The sequence below is a fragment of the Apis cerana genome, linkage group LG10, assembly GCF_029169275.1.
Source record: "Apis cerana isolate GH-2021 linkage group LG10, AcerK_1.0, whole genome shotgun sequence".
Classification (NCBI taxonomy): domain Eukaryota; kingdom Metazoa; phylum Arthropoda; class Insecta; order Hymenoptera; family Apidae; genus Apis; species Apis cerana.
Genome location: NC_083861.1, coordinates 3,335,080 through 3,355,620, shown reverse-complemented (window position 1 = coordinate 3,355,620; position 20,541 = coordinate 3,335,080). Strand labels below are relative to the sequence as shown.

General features: G+C 27.5%; 1 protein-coding gene and 3 long non-coding RNA genes across 7 annotated transcripts in view; 1 reads left to right on the top strand and 3 right to left on the bottom strand.

Annotated features, from left to right (window-relative positions):
* Positions 1-58: 58 nt before the first annotated feature.
* On the bottom strand, positions 59-2,573 carry LOC108002583 (oxidative stress-responsive serine-rich protein 1). 2 transcript variants are annotated; one of them, XM_017064341.3, is made up of 2 exons: positions 2,021-2,573; positions 59-1,152 (listed from the first exon to the last, which is right to left on the bottom strand). In XM_017064341.3, the coding sequence occupies exons 1-2, from the start codon at positions 2,134-2,136 to the stop codon at positions 474-476; spliced, it is 795 nt and encodes a 264-aa protein (XP_016919830.2). In that variant the 5' UTR covers positions 2,137-2,573; the 3' UTR covers positions 59-473. The 2 variants fall into 2 exon arrangements, with proteins under 2 accessions (XP_016919830.2, XP_016919831.2); XM_017064342.3 differs by having other exon boundaries at positions 1,709-2,489.
* Positions 2,486-18,859, top strand: LOC133666826 (uncharacterized). 2 transcript variants are annotated; one of them, XR_009831528.1, is made up of 3 exons: positions 2,486-2,629; positions 3,004-3,029; positions 11,766-18,859. It is a non-coding gene; the product is annotated as an uncharacterized LOC133666826 (long non-coding RNA). The 2 variants fall into 2 exon arrangements; XR_009831529.1 differs by lacking the exon at positions 3,004-3,029 and having other exon boundaries at positions 2,505-2,629.
* LOC133666825 (uncharacterized) overlaps positions 5,014-20,541 on the bottom strand; it is a 51,694-nt gene continuing 36,166 nt past the window's right edge. The window contains exon 2 of the long non-coding RNA XR_009831526.1: positions 5,014-5,311. This is a non-coding gene — a long non-coding RNA (uncharacterized LOC133666825). The remainder of the gene's footprint in view (positions 5,312-20,541) is intronic.
* LOC114576780 (uncharacterized) lies at positions 10,664-11,890 on the bottom strand. Of its 2 annotated transcripts, XR_003696211.2 has the most exons (3): positions 11,755-11,890; positions 11,183-11,582; positions 10,664-11,105 (listed from the first exon to the last, which is right to left on the bottom strand). It is a non-coding gene; the product is annotated as an uncharacterized LOC114576780 (long non-coding RNA). The 2 variants fall into 2 exon arrangements; XR_009831527.1 differs by having other exon boundaries at positions 11,183-11,770.

Below are 20,541 nucleotides of genomic sequence, written 5' to 3'. Positions count from 1 at the left end.
CTCAATATTATTTTTTGTCAAGAAACACATAGATTGGGAATTTTAATAATACAATATGTTCATTGCAAGAAATTTATTCTAGTATCAATGTTTTTTTTTCGCAATACAAAAATTTTATAAACAAAGATATTAAATCTTTTCCATAAATAATTAAATGAAGTAGTTTGACACAAATGATTTTAAAAAAGAAATATATACTTTGTTTTATTATTTTCAAGATTTTTACTTTTTGTTTTATCATTTTTACTAAAATTAAATTTCATCTTTAATACTCTTTTTCTCTACAAAAACGCAGATTTTTTTTTCATTTTTTTTTTGTTTTTATTGTATATTATATATAATTTAGGTACCAAATTAAATTGGATTCGTAGCAAACATACAGTATTTAGACTTGCAATCATGCATCAACTTTGCATGCTGGTCTTTGAAAAACTGTATAAGAAATCTGTCTATTACAATTTAATATATTATAATTAAATATACATCATTTCTGCCATGTGTGACATCTTCTTTGGAATATGAACAAACTCCTCGAAGTAACTGGCAAGCTCATCAATAGTGACATCACACGAAGATATTCTTGCTTGTACTGAGCATGTATTTGAACTTGAAGGTTGACCAGTTGAAGTAGTAGTTTCTGATTGACCATTATTGCCTCCACCTGGACCAGGTCCTCTTTTTAAACTTGGCATTGTATTACTACGTGCTCGTTGAAAACTACTAGCTTGATAATTATCTTGAATGCTGGTATCATCCTTAACTTGCCTAGACTCTTGGTTAATATTTAATGCTTTAAAGTCCTTTGCGACCATACCATGGCCAAATATTTTTGAATTTTTTCCACACATACTAAATTTACATGTTTCTTTAAGCAATGTATTCGTTAGATTATCACTAAGACAATTAGTGCCAGTATCATTTAATTTTAAAACAGCCTCCTTAATGATCGAATTCTTATTTTTATCAAGTACTCTTTCATTTTTTGATGGTTTAAAATTCGTTGTACTTTTTACTCCTCTAGGACTGATTGTGGTTAATGTTGGCCTAATAGGCATTAATTTTTTTTGAAATAAATGACTGCAATCAGAATTGACAGTTTTATTTGTTGTTCTGAATGGATTTGATGACTTTATCTTGTCGGTAGGTGATATACTGAAACAATAAAAAATAATGTTAATTTAATATTATTAGTGAATTATATTAGTTATTATATTATTAAAGTTAGTAATATTAAATATTATTAATGAATTATATTATTATTATCATTAATAATCATTAAAAATAAATAAATTTATAAACAAAATTGAATAAAATTTAGTTGAAAAAAAGATTTAGAAATAATATTGAAATTTTTAAGAATTATTTAAAATCATTTTGATAATTCATCATTCATAGTACATAACCTTGAATTAAATATTCTAAACGTATTCTTTCGTTGCTTATGCAATACTGTCAAACTACGTGAATTCATATTAAAATTATAAAAGGTATAACATTTGATTAATTCATATTCGAAAATATATAATTCATATTAACATATTTCAATTAATAACAATAATATTCCCCACTTCATTTATAGTCTATTTTAATTCTCTTAATTACGTTCATAGATAAATTATGCAAGAATAACATTTCATATATATAGATGACTCTGTGTGTGAGATCTTTTAAATTTACTCAAAATATGTAAACATTTCGATTTGCTTACAAATCACAGTCAATGTTGTTATTTCGCACCATCGAGAACAAGAAATGACGATCATTAAAATACATATTCACAAGCGCTTGCATCATTAATAAATCAAAAACGCAATAGCGTAAATAGAAATCGTCACGTAATTTGCAAAATGAAGTAACGTTAACTAAAGACCTTGACCGCGTGTGAAAATGGATTGAGTCGCAAAACCGCCACGATCCGATACATCGAACAGATACACGGATTCAGAATGTTCGAGATACTGGAATGGGATAGTTGTGAGGAGCAGGCGCTTTAAATGAGCTTTCGGCGGTAAATGCTTACTGTGGACAGCTCGAGGAGAGACGATCAATTTCGAGCTTCTCCAAACTTGCCGGCAATACTTCGTCAGCCATGCTAACAATTTTGCACAGATCTGTGCTCAACGTTTGTGAGAACATGGCATCATGCCGAATCACTGTTGGCAAACAAACGTTGACAGCGCGTCGGAAAATTCCAGAATGAAGAATACAATGTTTCGGGAAATAGGTTAGAACGATGACGATAGTCTGAATTCCACAACAACGACATTCACCGCGTTTCTTTTTAACTCCGCGATTAAATTTAATGCGTTTCACGTGTGCACCATCTCGTTTCCGTTATTACTGAATTCACTCATAGGATATTGCCTATAGATGCGACTTCGCGATCAATTAATCATCGACAGCACGTAAATAAACAGACTTTTGCGCGCAACTGCCATTCTATTGCTGCTCAATACCGGAAGTAACAACTGCAGATGGCGCTTCCAGTGCATTCATTGCCCGCCCGACGCCATTTAAACTTTCGAAACTTTTATCGATGTTTAAATGAAGAATCTACAAGAAGATATATACATGTGGGTTTACATTTATCTTTATCTTTTACGGAATTCAATGTATCATCAGCAAACAGGTAAATAATAGATAAAACTTATTAATTTTTTGACATATAAATGCAGCATCATTATGAATAATAAGATTAGATAAAATTAGTTAAAATGAATTTACATTTATTCATGAAATTTCTTTAAAATTCGTTTAATGTCCATTTTAATGATGTTAATTAATTATATATCAATTTAATATCAATTTATTTTGATATTATTTATAACTTTTATAATGAAAATATCTTGTGACTGAAAATAAATTAAAGATAACCTTAAAATTTTTTAAAATTAAACAATTGTAATTTCTTTCGAATCATATAATATTAATTCGAATTAATTTATAAAAATGTTGTTACGAAATTCGAATGATTTGCTTTATGATATATATACTTTTTTATAGATAAGCTGTAATATTTCAACATGTCAGTAAGTACATATTCGTTCATAAATTGTGACAATTGTAACTTCTACACATTTTATCATATATAATATTCATTATAATTTTATAGATTTATTGAAATCTTCATTTTATAATTACAACATTTAATTTACAATATTTATTATTATACTATGATAAAAATTGTAAGTATCTCTAAGCTGCGATTCTAACCTATTTTATCAAATATAGATCTTTATATTTTATAGAGAATTCGATGTATAGATACGATTATTATAAAATAAGTTTAACGTAATCACAATTATTTAAATTCTAATTAAAATTTCTAGATAAATATATATGTATTCTAGCAATGAAAGCAATGAACCAATTATAACTTAATCATGTGACATTCTATTTTGACAGATCTCTATTACTATATTTATGGCCATTGTATAAACTAACCAAGATTTAAGTAGAATGAAAATACGGGTTGTAATATTGATCAAACGAATCTTTGCGTCATTAAGGATGTCGTGATTTCCGTGGAAGCTTGTTAGAAACTCTCATGGGATCGATCTAAGCCGCGACTAGAAGCATAGTATCGTGAAATGTAATAGGTTTAATCTGTTTCTTGTTTCGAACTCGAAGTCCCTGTTGAATAGCTTGCGTGTACTTACTTATTGTGACTTGTTGTGTAAATCTTGAGATAAAATCGAAAGAAAATTTATTGTCATAATTTATGGAAATCATTCTTATCATATCCCGTGTGGCGCTTTATTTTCTTTCTTTATTGTGAATTTTGAATATCTGATGAAATTCTTCTGTATTAGTAAGATATTTTTCAAATCAAAAGAAATAGATTTTTGAAGTGAATAATTATAAATAAATATTTTTATTTTTGATACAAAATTTTTTTTTCTTTTTAATAGAGGATAAATAAAATTTTTTTACAGATATATAATAATTATTATAGAATAGAAAAGAATAGTAGTTATATAAAAAAAGCAATTTTTATTTTTACTATTATTTTAATACAATATACTAAATATTATCATTAATATCATATTATTGTGTATATATATTAATAATCATATTATTGTATAACATAACATAAAATATAAAAAATTCAATTTATTTTTTTAAAAAATAAAAAATAAAAAATAGAACATAGATATTTTTGATATTTATTGCATCTTAATTAAATGGAAAATCAATATTTTATTTACAGTGAATTTAAGTATAAATAGTATTTATTCGTGATTTAGACATTAAATAAAATCATATTTCCAAATAGCATTTGCTTGTGAAAATATTTCAATTATCTAATATTTATTTAAACATTTCAAATTTTTTTATCTCTGAATGTATATTTTCATATTTTTAATTTGTTCTTGAGTTTATATTTATTTGTTTCCACAAATATGAATACTTATACAATTAATGTATATAATTTATTAACTATTATTAGTTAAGAATAACTTTAAAAATAAACTCTATCAAGTGCGTTTTATTTTTATTTGAAAAGATAATATTAATGATATATATATTATTTTTATATATATTATTATTAATGATATATATAATATTAATGATAATATATTAGTTTTTAAAAATAATTTATTTAATTTTAATACAAAATACGAGTAATAAAAATAAATTAATCAAAATAACTAAACTATTTCATATTATTCTTTTTAATTTTTATTTTATATAAAATTTTTTAAAATAGATTTTTAAAATTAAATCATTGAAAGTTTTCAAAAAATTTTATTGAATTATATATATATTTCTTAACTTAAAATTAATATGACCATCTTTAGATTATAATATTTTATTATAAAATGAAATATATTAAAGATTCATGAAATTTAAATAAAATTCATGAAATTTAAATTTAAATAATATTATTTTTTTTTATTCAATGTTTTCAACAATTTTGAAGTTAAACATAACTCAATATGTTACACATATAATATATATTATGAATTTACATAAAATATCTGGACAATTTTAAAGAAAGTTATGAATATATATATAGTAAGAATTATTTTATCGCATAAAATGTTCGATTTCCTATATAACTATAATGAATCAGCCAACGAGACTCAGGAAACCTAACGCACTCTACGAAACGCTTTATTTTAGCATATGAGCGAAATATTTACGAATTCCTCGTGCCGAAAAGCACTCAAGAGCCTTGGTACGTCGAATGTGAATCTTTTCAAAGATATTCTCATATTTCTTCACTTCATTAATCTCCTTGTCCATCCTTGGAAATTGGAATGTCATATTTCTTCTTTCGATTAAGTAATCTTCATGTTTCATAATACTGAAAAAGTAAAAAGAATTAGGTAAGAAAAATAGAATTCTACATATATACATATACGTATACATGGAAAGAAATAACTTTATACATTTCAAAATAGTCACTTTCTAAATCTTATACTCAAAGCACTTTCTACAATAATGTTATTCTAGACATATCATTAATATTTCTAATCAATACTATGATTAATTCTTTGTTTATTTGATAGTAAGTATAAGATAACATATTATGTCAATATATTTAATGGTATTCTTATTTCTTTGTAAAAAATGAAAATTACTTGAAAAAGGATTAAATTTATCGTTTCTTGTCTATTTTTCTTATTAATATCTAAAAAAAGATAGATTGTATAATTTCAGAAAAAGAAAATTATTAAATAATAAGTGAATAGGATTTTTAATCTTTAATATGTAAATATTATATTTACACAAGTATACTTTATTATGTAGTATAATTAATAGATAAAATGGATTGTTTATGTCTAATTCCAGCTTTTGATAAATTTAAAAAAATTCTAAGATATTTATCAATCTTTCTATTACATTATACAATGATTCATTAAAATAAACTTTCAGAATTTCTTTTAATAAAAATGAAAATTTAAAAGACTTTCACCTTGCTTATGGAGAAAATTTTATTATCATACATTTTTTTTGTTCTTTTTTTTCTATTATTTTATAAAATAATAATAATTCTACATCAGTAATAATAATATTTTAGTAATTATTATTTCTATTAAATAAATCATTTCCAATATTAATTTTATAGAGATCTGCACTTGTTTTTAATTATATTGATGTATTATGAAACAAACACAATAAAAATAGATATTTTTAAGATATTTATTATATTTAGGATATTTAGTTGTAAATGAAGAGATTTATAAAATATCAATACATTTGATACAAACATGTTTTATTATATTTTAATATGTTTGAAATTGAAATTTCAATGTATATTGAGATGAATATATCTAAATAAACTTTATTATTGACATAAATTATAATCAAGATTATTTTGAATCGTATTGACATGAATATAAATAAATTTTATTACTAACATAAACAGATAGCTATATAAATTATAAATCATAATAAAAATTATTTTGTTTTTATCAAAAAGTAAAGGTTCTGATAAAGATAGATCAATTTTCAAAAAACTAAAAAATATCAAAAAAATTTCGATTCTACAAATTGATGATCCCTATGAGATCGTTCGAAGGCGTATCCCGTTTGTCTCGTTTTCTCGCTTAAGCGGGTAGAAACGCGGGTTGGAATTTTGCCAAGCCATGGCACACGTACAAGTCACACCCACGTTCCTCGGCCGCGTTCACTTCCTGCGGATTTGCACACGGGTTAGAAAAGGCCGTGGTATGGCATGCGGGATACGTTGGAATTTATATTTCAAGATCGGTCGAGCAGAATGATCTTTTTACGATACAAAAGACATTTCCTTGACAATAACTATCCCTGATTCAAGGCAATAACCGACAAATCCTCCTCTTAAGATACAACGCGACGAATACCGACAAAATGGCGCGAGAGAAATCATCAAAGTTAAATTAAAGTGGGTTGATACATTGTACACGACTCGTCGACACTTGTTTTGGAATATTTATAAACATGATAGAAGGAATTTGATTTCGAATGTGTTGATGTACATATTTGAGCAGAGGTTTGATAAACATGTTATTAATGATTGCGCAGAGTTTTGTATATAGTTTTAATTGTATGTAGTTTTAATTGATGAAATGATTTGGTGTAAAGTATAATGGATAGGGGTTTTTTTTGTTTAAAGTATAAATAAACAGATCTACAGAATATTTATATATTTATTTGATAAATATTAGGTTGTTCTAAATACTTTTTTTGTACATAATTCATTTTAGTTCGTTCATTTTCTTTTAACTTTTTAAGAATTCATATGTTTCCTCTTTTAGTTTCCCATTTAGTTCTTTTATAAAGTAAAGTAGATTACTATAAATTACAATAAAGATTATTTATTTATTATCCTTTTATTTCAACTTATAAATTTATAATATATTTAACTTATATGATACTATTTTAACTTTGAGAGTGTATTTGAATTTATCAATACAATGTATTCTCTTTGTTACATCTGATTCATGTTAACTATTTTTTTCAAGTATTTAATAAATCTAATAAAATTTTTTTTAGATTTAGGTAGATATATCTTTTTTACATCATTCTTCACTTTGTGATATGATCTCTTAAAACATTCTTGAGATAGCCATTTTCTAAATTCGTATAATTCTATAAATTCATAAAGATTCAAAATTTATAATTAAATATTGAATATATACTTCAAGAAATTGAAACTTATCATGTATCATAGTTTGCTCCACTTTTAAACTAAGAGAAACAAAGAAAGAGATATCTTAAAATCCGTTTACATAGTATTAATATCTAAATGCCTATTGATTACCGTAGGGAGACGAATATAGAGATTCTAAACCGAGTTAATTCTTTCTCATTATATATTCTTCTGACCCACATACAATATCCAGCAAGTACTTTAAGCCGTCATTAATAAGTAATTAACGAAACATTTGATGTCTCCAGTTCAAATTAAATTTAATCAATTAATTTTATTTATTAAATTATGTTTATTCTATGCACTTTACGATATATAAAAGTAGATCATTTTAATAAGATAAGGATTATGATGAATTTGAATACAAAAAAATCGTATATGCATTTTGTATACCGATACATATTTAACAAACCTAATCTTAGATGATAAATCTTACTGTTTTTTTACGGTAAAACTGGCACCGTCGTTGCATCTAAAACGGAATGCAAAGATCATTTCTGTCTGCTACTTCACAACACTGTAAAACGTCAAACTGAGAGCAGACAATGTATATACACAGCTCGTAAAATGTAACTTTGTAGCCCACATTTCGAATCCATTTTTTTTTTTTTTTGAAATAAGCTTTTTTATATATTTTTGTTTTAAAATTCGAATCTCGATGTAGGAGGATATTATTGTATCATATATTTGAAAAAATATTAGTTTTAAGAAAATATTTTTTTCAGAAGATTTAATATTTGATTGTTAAATGAAACAATAAATAGCATTTATTGTTAAAGTATTGTATATTTGATATATTTTACTTTGAATGAATTTATTAATTTATTAACTATTTCAATTTTAGTAATTTTTGATATTTGGAATATTAAACCATTTATTACTAAATAATAATACTGTTCTAATTGAAAATGGATTGATTCTATTTGCTAATTTTTCAAAAGACCAAATGACATTAATTTCTAAAATTGAGATAAATGTTAAATTTGAATGAAAATGAAATTCCAAAACTTAATTTGAGAAGAATAATGACAAAAAAATATTAGAAATGTTTATAATAATATTTATGGAAGAGAATTTTAAAGATTTGGAATATTTAAATATTATTATAATATCTTTTTTAATATTGTATTTATAGAAGAGGATTTCAAGGATTTGGAATATTTAAATATTAAAAAAGATACTATAATAATACTTATATAGAATTATATATATTTATTAGAAGGAATAATTGAAATGAATAAAATTACAAATAAGATTCAATAAAATTAGATTTATTAAAAAAAATTACATATAAAATTACATATAATAAATATATAATATCGGTCTTCAAATGGCTTGACATCAGCTACCGATGAAAACCCGAAAACATTTTGGCAAATCCAATCATTCCTCGGTAATTTTCATTGGTCCAACTGCAGAAGTTATATTATGCATCTCGATGATTTATCCACGAGTAGCTCCCTTCCTCACTTTCTGATACTCCAATCGGCTTAATGGCGCGTTTCCATCGTGGTTGCGGTTCCACCTAGGAAACGAAGGAGGCCTGGCCATCACGCAACGTCGAGAACCGCGGCCAAAGGCATCGAGTGATATTTATGAGAGTCCTTATGCTGGAACGCATGTCGGATAACTTTAGTGGGGGTGTGTTGGGGATGTCGCTGCGACCACGACGGAAATAGCTAGGCGCAGGGATTTCTCGGTGGAATGACACGCACTTTCGACACATTCTCCGGGCCACTTCCGCGTAATTTGCTGGAAGTCCTCTAAAACCGTTCTCGTTTGTATAATGCTCCTGAAAATTTTAGAAATATGTATTGAGCCTTGGATTGGATGGATATATTTTGTTTTAGTATTTTTTTTTTGTAAATATGTTTAACAAATGAAATAAATAAATTATTTTGGAAATAATTATTTTTTTTTTTTTAATTAAGAGGAAAATTAAGAAGTTGAATGAAAATTATGAAAAATATGGAAGTACAGAAGAACTTAAGTAAAAGTAATAATAAAATAGAATTATTATTTTTATTATTTTATATTATTAATGTAATAGATATTTGTGTAAATGAATGTGATTAATGAAACAAAATCATAATAATATTTTGATGAACGTGACTAAAGAAGTGAAAAATTAATATTTATGAACGTGACTAAAGAAATGATAGATTAATATTTTTATGAACGTGACTAATGGAATTTAAATATAGATGTATTTTATCAATGTTATGAATGATACACTATATGTATATTTTTTTACATGTTATGTACAATTTGTATAGATACTTTTTTATATTTAAATTTCTCAAGAATACATAAACATTCGTAGTGAAATTTTACAGTTTTAAAGTTACATTTTAAAGTTACAGTTTTTGATCAATTTGCATAACAAATTTGATAATAAGATAAACAAAGATTTATAAGTAAATTATATTACTTGAATAACTGTAAAAATTTATAATTTATATCTTGTAATTTTATATCTTAAAATTATTAAATAATTATGTAAGAGAAACCAGAAAATTTTCAATATATTTACATTTATATTTTATTCTTTTATACTTCCATATTTTTCATAATTTTTATTCAATATTTTTTAATTTTCTTTTTGATTAAAAACGAAAATTTTTTATTTAATTTTGCTTTAATTTTACTAATAGAGATGAAATCTATACTCATTCGTACAGATTTCTGTCCAACATTGAAAATTCAAAAAATATTTCACGTTCGTTGTATATTTTTCGAACCGAGATTAGCAGTTGTTGCACACTGCGAATATAAACGTTTATACGGATAACGTATCTCGTCCAAGCGCCACGTGTTTGGCACGAAAATACCTCTTAAAATTTGCAATTCGCGAAAATAAATTATAAATTACAGTCACTTTGCCGTGTCTACGAGTGACACGAGATCGTTCATAAATTCTACTTTGATGAAAAAAAATATTTCTTTATTTATTTCATGTCTGGTAGTAGGGTCATTATATTATAATGAAGAAAAAAATAAAAAATAGAAAGGATAAAACTATTTACCAATCGTTATATCTTTATTACATAAAACAATAATCATAAAACAATAATTATTACGTCAGATTATGGATATTATATTATGTTAAATATGTGGAATCATGTACATAGAATGTGTACACACATATACATTTAGAAAATACACATATTACATTTAGAAAAATATCAATAATTTTATTGTCATCTATGTATAGATATACTTATCTTACTAATTTATATTACAATACATATATGACAATAATTTTTTCAAGATATATTATAAATTATTATTTAATTAAGAAAATTAATTTGAGAGTTTTTAAATTTATAAAAGATGGTTCTACCAAATGAATAGAAAATGGAATATATTTTTTGCTCCAATATTTTATCACATTTCTTTTTAAATTATTATATCTCAATACTTTTTTTTTCATGAATCTCATTGTTTCACAATCAAGCAATCACTGAAAAAAAAAGAATAATTCAAAGTAAAGTAAATTGTTATATCGAGTTGATGACATTTTACAGTTCAACCACTTACGATTTCTTGGCTGGCAATCAACGACACCTGCTGTCTATTAACATGTAATGAAATTGAAGACATACGCGATACTTTAGATATAAAAAAATAGTTGACAATTTCACCCGGTAATATTGTTCCTTCAATATGGGATATTCTCTTTGCGATATTTAGTTCGAACAGATGGCTACATGGTACAAAGTATGTAAATGGATGTACCACTTCAACTAAGAGTGCAGTATTTTCTATAATTTTAGACTTCGTAAATCATCTCTTCTTTTGATTTCGGTATATTTTATGGGTATTGGAATCCATGTTGACAGAAACGTCGATTCCATTCATGTCGGTGTATCAATATTATAGAAGAAAAACATAATAAATTCATTTTTGTTGATTCTTTGATTTTTATGATATTTTGTGTCTAAATAAAAATACTTATAAATATTGGAGATGCACGTAAGTATATTATACTTAACGTATGGTAAACAATATAAATTAATATAATTTATATGTATGATAACTCTAATAGAAATAAGATTTATTATTTCTTTAAGAATAATTATTTATTATCTCTCCGCCATTTTTATATATACCTTTGTTCCAGATGGCGCAAGTGATATTATGTGTATCAGCCATGTTGAAGAATAGCTATTAATGCGCGCGTCAATTTGAAACGTGGTTACATCGGTTTCGTCGTCCCTTCGCGTGTTTGCTTTTTGCATCGTAAATCTCTTCTGTGATTTATCCACTTCACCTCCTTTCCGCTGTTTTTGCGATACTTCAGTTTCCAGGACAATCGGATCTTTGTGTAACGTTTTGCCTAGATTTATAGTACGAAAGCAGATACGTTTCTAAAGCATGAATCGTGTGTTATAAGTAAAATGACAAGGGAAATGCTTGCATATTTTGTCTTTTGGTCAGTTATTCTGGTTTTGAAGAATCTGAAAATTACATGATTTTAAAAATGTGTAATTATTGTGTAAATTAAATTTATGTAGGATTTAATAGATAGAGAAGAAGTAATAATTTCCTGTAAAATGATCATAAGTTGATCATAAAAACTGTTCTTACAGTTCTTTGGTTCTTATTAAAAAATTCTAAGATTTTTTTTAAGACAATTTCAGGATTTGATATAAATTATGAATTTTAGTTATATGCATATATTTTTAATGCTTACAATTAAATTAAATGCTTAAATGTTCAATTTCTATTCAATTTAAAAACAAATAGTAGGATTAATTAATTGCAATTTCAAATTTAAAAACACAAATCTGAAAAATAAATATGAAAATAAAAAACAACAAACTATTTCAAATGGAATATGGAAAGGATACATAATCATAAATAAAAAAGGACACAATAAAAAAGGAAATTAGAGAATACAAGAGAATAGATCTAGATATCCGATCTATACAGTGTTTCAAGCGTTTCCTCAAAGCAGCTGAACCTATTTTTGTGGAACAAGAATTTGTGCTTAACGCTTTGGTAGATAGTCTGGAGGAGGAATTGCTCAAACAAACGATTCATTTGTCTGGAAACAAAGTGAGGCTTAGAATTCATAGGAACCAACAGTTTCGTGTTTGGATTTCAATCGATCGATGAAAAATAGAATCTGACCAACAAACAAATTAAATTTTTGCCTCGAATCGAGGATTAAAAAAAAAAAAAAAAGAAATGAAACAACATGGAAAGGAAAGATATTTCTTACTGATCAAAGGCGTATGAAAATTTCTTATAAATATTTCTACACTTGTATCGAATCGAAGAAAAGTATAATAGATATAATAAATTGTGACAAATTTAACGTAAAAAAACGTAAGATTACAAGTGTATCGTTGGAGAAGAGGAAAAAGAATGGTAACAGCTCAAGGATCGAAGTAAAATTAGATTTGATGACCACCAATCACAGATTTTTATTCGAGCAGGACGCCCACAAGATTACATCGAAGTCGGTGATGAGTAAAAATAAAAAATGATCCTCGACATTTTCTCGAATTCTTTTCGCATATCTTCCTGTTATTTGAGACCACGGTGTTGCTTAACAATAATTGTATCTGATGAGGAAGAAATGTCGGGTCGAGGTAGTTGGTCGGTATCCAACATACTGCTACTGTGAAATTCGTGCGTTGTTTGCAAGTTAAATTAATAATGGTCATACAGTTTACATTTCCACATTTATATTGCGGTACAATGACTGGTTAACTTATTGTTAATAATATTTTACGAGTGCTGGACAATCTGCAAGAGGATAACATTTTGTCGAAATGTATTGTATGCTTGAATTTGATTTAAGACGTGATATATAATGAATAAATAGTTGTTCGTTTATTAGATTGAAAATTAGGAGGTAGAAAGTTTACATTAAAAATTAAAAGTTAGAAATTTTATAGAAAATAGAAATATTAGGAAAATTCAGAGGACTAGAGAATTCTTTGCAAATAGAAGACAAAAGAAAATAGAAACTTGTCAATCATAAAATCACGAATTACTCGCAATTATGTTGGACGCAATGTTGATAAATCATGATTACATTTCAAACAAGAAACAAAACTTTGGGGGGTATTTGTGACCATTGAGAAAGAATGGAATATTGAAAGCTGCTCGAGAATAAAAGAGAGAAGGACAGACGTGTTTATAAAGGCAGTTTGAGATGTGTAAATCATCCTCGTAACACGAAAAAGAGAGAAAAAAATGAAACGAACAAAGCACGGTTAATTCGTCCCGTCACCGCATATGATAGCCTAATGTCTGTCCAACAGACTAAAGGACGTTTAAGGCTCATAAATCACACGTGCCAACCGTGGTTTGAAGAAGCTTTAATCCATGAGTTACTAGACAGCAATTAAAAACTTCCATTGACGAAACGACATTACAGGGATATGTTGAAGTACAAGCGCAATTTCAAGGATAGCCGACTCTTCATCGGTCTCAGAAAAAATTGGAGAAAAATTTATACCGAGGAAATGTCTAGGTACATTGTGGCTGGTTTTATGATTTATTATTCCTGGAATAATAAACTTGCTTTTAAATTAAAAGCTATTTCACATTTGATAAGGATAATATTATGGATAATTTTTTTGAAATTCTATATTTCTTTTAAATATAATTTTTATAATTTTATAATTATATTTTTATAATTGTATTACAAATAGTTTGTTTTAATAGATTTATCCTATATTTCAATATTCTACTATTAATTATAATACGAAAAAAAATAATATCTTTCTATTTTCACTTTACGAATACGAATGAAAGAAATATGTAAAATTATTGTCAAAAGAACGGTATTAGTTACAAGAATTAATAATAATTTAATAATAATAATATTTAGAAATTTAAAAAATTCTTTTCCTAGTAATCTTCTTTTTTAATCGGAAAAAAGATAATAAAAAAAATTTGTTATTTCGATGAACAACAAACAGGCAAAAACACGATCATATTTTTCATTATTTCGCGATAATTGTATCTCCTCATCAATCGTGCAACAAAGTGAATTTCATTTAAATGGAAAGGAATAGTCGTGTACAGAGAGATAAAACAGAGACTTCTTTAATTACTCAAAATAATTGTTAGCATGAATTATTCTCGTAGTAAATGCAAACATTGTGTAAAGATTCGATTAGTTAATGGCACATTTATCAAATATTATGATGCATAAATATCGGTGTGAAAGGTATTTGTAATGGAACCATATTTTTTTTTTTTTTTTTTTTAACGTGGGGGAAATCCTCATAGGACACCTCGGTCTCCTGGGGGGAGAGGAGACCGGGGTAGTGTCGGACTTTTACCGACTAAAACCCCCACGGTGACCTTCCGAGGCCACACCAGCGCCGCCACCGTCTTTCGTATCGACACGGGCCCCCCACCCGTGCCGACGACGGTCCCGCGGCCTTCAATGACACAACTGCGGAGCGCCGCTGGAGTGGGGGCCCCCTTCACGGGCCAGAGCGGTATTTTAGTTTGAGCCGCGTACTCGGGAACCCTGCGACGTAAAACTCGTACCGCATCGCACTGCGGCTTTTGAGTAAACCGTAATGGAACTTTCTGGTGAAAGAAATTGAATCTGAGACTGATAATATACAATATTTGTTCTTACACTCTTCCTTAATTAGTTATATTTGAGTAGTAAAATATTGTAACGTGTATTATTGTTATGGAAGTTATTAGAGATGAAGAAAATAGGATTTAGAATTGGTAAATATGGAATTTTTTTCGGTTAAAGTCGAAAAATTAATGATATTTAAGAATTTTATGTTGCTAGTATAGTAATATATTATTTGGTGTTAGAGAAAGATAATGATATTATTTCAAAATTAAAATTTTTTAGATAAATTTGTTATCGATTTTGGGAATAGTTAATATTGATTTATCAATATATCTTATTTCTCCTTTTTAAATAATTTAAAAAATCAATATTTTAGTTTAGAATATTAATATTTATATTAATAACATTTCATCTCACATTTTATAAACATTTATAAACATAATTTCTTCTCTTCGACTTTCATTTTGTTGTATTCAATGAATATTTCATTATCCTCTATTCTATTATTATATTTATTTTCGAGATAATTCAAGAAATTTTTTAATATTTCGCGGGAGTTTCTAAATGGCATTACGCATGATATTCTTCATATATCACATACCGGTGTATTATCAGAAAGATAAATGTTCGCAGCTGGTGTTATTTGTCAGCGTGATATAATTATGATAAAAAAGAAAAAAAAAGGAAATGAGTATGAATTATCATGCAAACCGCAAATATCTGTCCAAGTATCCTTTGTTTTCTGCTTGCATAATCACAAGACATGTTACAATCGTTGATATATTTATAGTGTGACATAAAAGTTCTTGTTAAAACGAGCAAATAATAAATTAATTATGTTCTTACAAGACATTATAATGAGTCAACTTCAATAGTGAATGATAACAGACGAACGTTTGTTTCATTTCTCTGACTTTCGAAATGATTCTCTTCAAATGTCCTTTTCATGGCGGCACATAAACGTCTGCATACCATATTCGACAAGTTTACGATCCGCTTTATAGAGCTGGTCTGTGAAACACTAGATATGCGTTCACGCTGGCAAAGAGGGTTGAAAACGATGCGGTCTCTTGGCTATGAGATTGTCCCGAAAGGAATGAATACCCCATTAACAACATCGAGGCGTGTATCAAGAAAAGCAGTAAAGAAAGCAAATCGTATGTGTGAATCAGTGTCTAGACATATTATTTTTAAGGTTTCCAAACTTGTTGAATAAAAATCTGGTGGAGAATAATGTGATTTTTGAGATTATGTAAATAAATAATGAAGTAATTTTATATTGTTTGATTATTTAGGGAGTAATATTGTGTTAATATGGTATTTTATTTGGAATTTTTCTTTGAAATAATTTACATAGAGATTATTGTATTATAATTTTTAATAATGATATTACGAAAAGAAAGTTTAGAAATATTTATAGTATTATATATCATAATACCATAAGAAATTGTTTCTGTGCTTCTAATTTCCCCTCATTTTTAAATTAATCATTTATTCATTTTTCATACATCATTGATGAAATCAATTGAAATCAATTCTAAAACAATAAGTTTTAGAATTAAAATTTTTACATTTATATTATTTCCTTATTCGTTAATAAATCATTAAGAATTCTGTTAACATATCCAACAGTTATTAATGAAATAAATCAAAATTTTATATATTATTAAAAAAATATATAAAAAAAAGATCAAAGCTTCTAAATGTCCTGCACGAAATTTAATAATAACGTTTGGCCTCTTTAATGAACAGCAACCAATCAAATATCGAAAATCAGTTTGACCTCCCCATACCAGGGGTGGGTGAAATGTCTAATTTTAGTGGTTGCAAATTGCACATGGCACGCGATTCCATGCCAGGAGGCCCTCATGCCAAACACGTGGTCGTTTAACGATCGTGTTTGCACAATCGCATCGTGATCCTAGATGTGCTTTTTCGAAATTTCATATAGACGTCTAACGACATCCGGTTTCGATCCTCCTTTTCTCTCTCTCTCTCTTTTTCCATTCTCTCGGGCGACTCGATTCTGGCCACGACTTAACGACTTATCCCCTTTGTGTATAGAGATGGCGTATATAATTTACGACTAGGAGAAACACGGATAGGAAGAGCGAAAGTGAGTGACGGGCAACGCAGGGAGAAGCAAAATGCTTTGCATAGACATCGGTCTATGTCAGACGAGGGTGTCTTGCCCGTCCCTTTCCCGCGCGGATAACGAGCAAAATCTGTCCTCGAGATATCCACGAGAGCGACAACCTACCGTCCAAATCGACAATTCTCGCAATAACTAACGGCCTGGAAGCATAAAGGAGGATTGTCATCTTTTTGGGAAACAGAAGGGTTTCTTAATTAACGGTAAGACGGTTCGATAGTGCATTCTATTTTAGGTTTTTCGTTTCTCGAAGCCTTTTGGTGAGACTATTTCATTGTTTGATTGTGTTAGCGAAAAGTATTTATGTTTTTCTTTTACTGCAAATTTATATATAACACGTTAGTGTTTTTTCGTGTACTCACTTTTCATGATAAAACTATATGCAATAATTTATTTTTAGAGGTGTGGATTAAAATTTGATATATATTAGATATCTGTCATGGCAAATATTCAAGTATAATATAAACGAATCTTTAATCTTTTCAGTGTGGCAATAGATCATATAAATCATTTCTATTTATAATAATTATTATTAATTATATTGGAATAAACAAACGGTTGAAATTTTCCCTACAAATGATTGTAAATAGAAAATTTGCAATCTTCTTAGAAATCTTAAGGAATCATAGATTAAAAGATATTAAAGAAAAAATTTATCGTTTGAATTTTAGCAAGATATTTTTCATTGATTGAATTATTTCTCGTGAAAATAAAATGAAAGTAAAAATAGAAATGAGAAGAAAGTAAATTGAAAGCTTTTATTGATTGTCAGTTAATAATTGCTGAATAAATTATATTGAAAAATTTCGTTCATCTGGAACGTGATTTCCAACGTATAGAGAATAGGAATTTCTACGTTTCTATCGACGATGTACGTTTCGATGTCGAGTGTTTGTCTTGCCAATCAAACGTCGAGGATTTTACTTGAGTGGTTAACTTCTTGTCACGTCTGGTTCATCGTCGGAAGTCATTCCACCAATGTGTAGAATCGTCCCGTGAATTGGTCACGATGTAGCGAAGACAGCTGTGAGAACTTCATTATTTACGCTTCTACGTGTGTCACTTTTCATAGACGTTTTGTTACGACTGTATTAAAATAGAACTTCGGGAAGTGGCGCGTCGAGTGCCTTATGAATAATGTATGGAGAATTTGTACAGATCGATAAAGAATCGATACCTGTCTTGCAGTGACAGAAGAATGTTAAATTGATAAATTGTATGTACTGTCCAATTAAATTAAAAAAGTCCACATGGTTAGAGAAATGTATGAAATGAAAAGATTTGTTTATTATAGTGATCTAATGAATATAATTCACATGAATATAAATTCTTAGATTATAATATATTCTACGAGAATATTCATTCTGATTTTGTTACTAAAGTCTTTATTTTTTCATATACTTATTTCATATACTCTATTTTTATAATTGTATAATGTGACAATTCTATGTAATGTGCAGAGAGATAAAATAAAAATTATAAAAGAAAAGAGAAAAGGAAATTCCTTAAATTGATAAGCAAAATAATATAGATAGTATGTAAAATTTATTAATATTAAGTTTTTGTTTATTATTTTTCCAGTTAAATTTTTTTAATTTTTAAACTCAGATATCTTCATTTTCTTTTTTCAGTATCTTAAATCAAACATAATCTTAAAATAATAATTAAAATAAACACAACTATATAACTTCGTAAAAAGTATGACGATCTTTATTAACGGATGATAAGAAGATTTTCATTCTCATAAATAATTAAAAATAACTAGAACAAGACTCTTAAGTCGTATCAACCCCACCTAATTCGTTGAAACCATTTCTCATCCATAATTCGCCACTCCAGTACGTAAATCCGACATTATCCGATCGAAGAGTAAAGAATCGATGATCAATTCGATCGTGTCGACCTATCTCCTATCCGATTGCCTTTTGTCTTTCGAGGGCAGCTGGGCAAACTGCGATTGCTGCCAAACTCAACACTAGATCACGCGTGTAATCCGCTCATGGTCCCCTCGTTTCCCCTGCTAATATCTTTATGTCGCGTTCGCGGATTTCGATGTTCAGTTGGACAGATCCATGGCTCTGTCATCCTCGCCGTGGAACACATTCTGGCCGGGACCAAGAGGCATTAAGGACTCTGTTTACAGATTATTAATCAAAGTACTATATTCACTCGGACTATATTCACGCCCCCTGAAAATGATGCCCGGTCGTTAAATCGGTGTCGACCGTTTCTAAAGTGTTTCGCTTGACGGTTTTATCAGAAGGGTAAATATAATGCGAGCAATCGATGACACGTGTTATATCGGGCGAGGAATTCTACGTATTCCGGGAATCGCGATTGTATGAGAGAGATAGCTGTGTGGAGAGAAAGCTGGATGTATGTAAATATAACGATGATTCGGGTTTGGAAAATATTCGTGATTGGAAATTTTCATAAATAAAAGAATGTTTATATTTTAATATTGTATCGGTGAAATTAAGAGATATATTGTGCAATTATGAGTCTTGGAGAAGATAGTTCATTCTTTCGATGGAAGTTAAATTTATTCTTTTAAGGAAAAATTATTCGAAAAAATATCCAAATGTTTGCAATTGAGACTTTGATGAATAAAAAAATGTATTAAAATTATAAAAATAATAGTTTTGAGTATATCTTATCTATATGTTCTTCAATAAAATTGTAGTAATAAAAATTGAATGTAAGTAAATTCTTATTTCTTATCTCCTCGCGTATTTTGTTGACTGTGTATTTTAAATTAAGAAATTATCTTTCAATAATTGTCAGTCCAGAATCTCATAATTAATATATATTTGATTTCAAATTTGTTATTAAATTAGAAATTATGTGACGTGTTTCTGGATCATTTATTATATTGTTCAAACCATTGCATGTTTAGCTTCTTCTATCAGAAACATTTAGATTTGTGAAATTTATGGAAACACTTGATCTAAATGACGACACGCAAATCCACGATGGGCGTCAGTCACGCTTGTAAACGAGAGCGGCAAAGAGCCTCTTCTTGTTCGTTTACACTTTGAGGTGTATTTTCATCCAGAGATTAGAAGACAAGTGGAATTTCCTCTAAAATTATTTATCTCTTTACATTTCTATTTCTTTATCTTTTAAAATTCTCGATTAATATTCATAAATTTAATTAAAATTAAATTTCTTCAATCTTCTCTT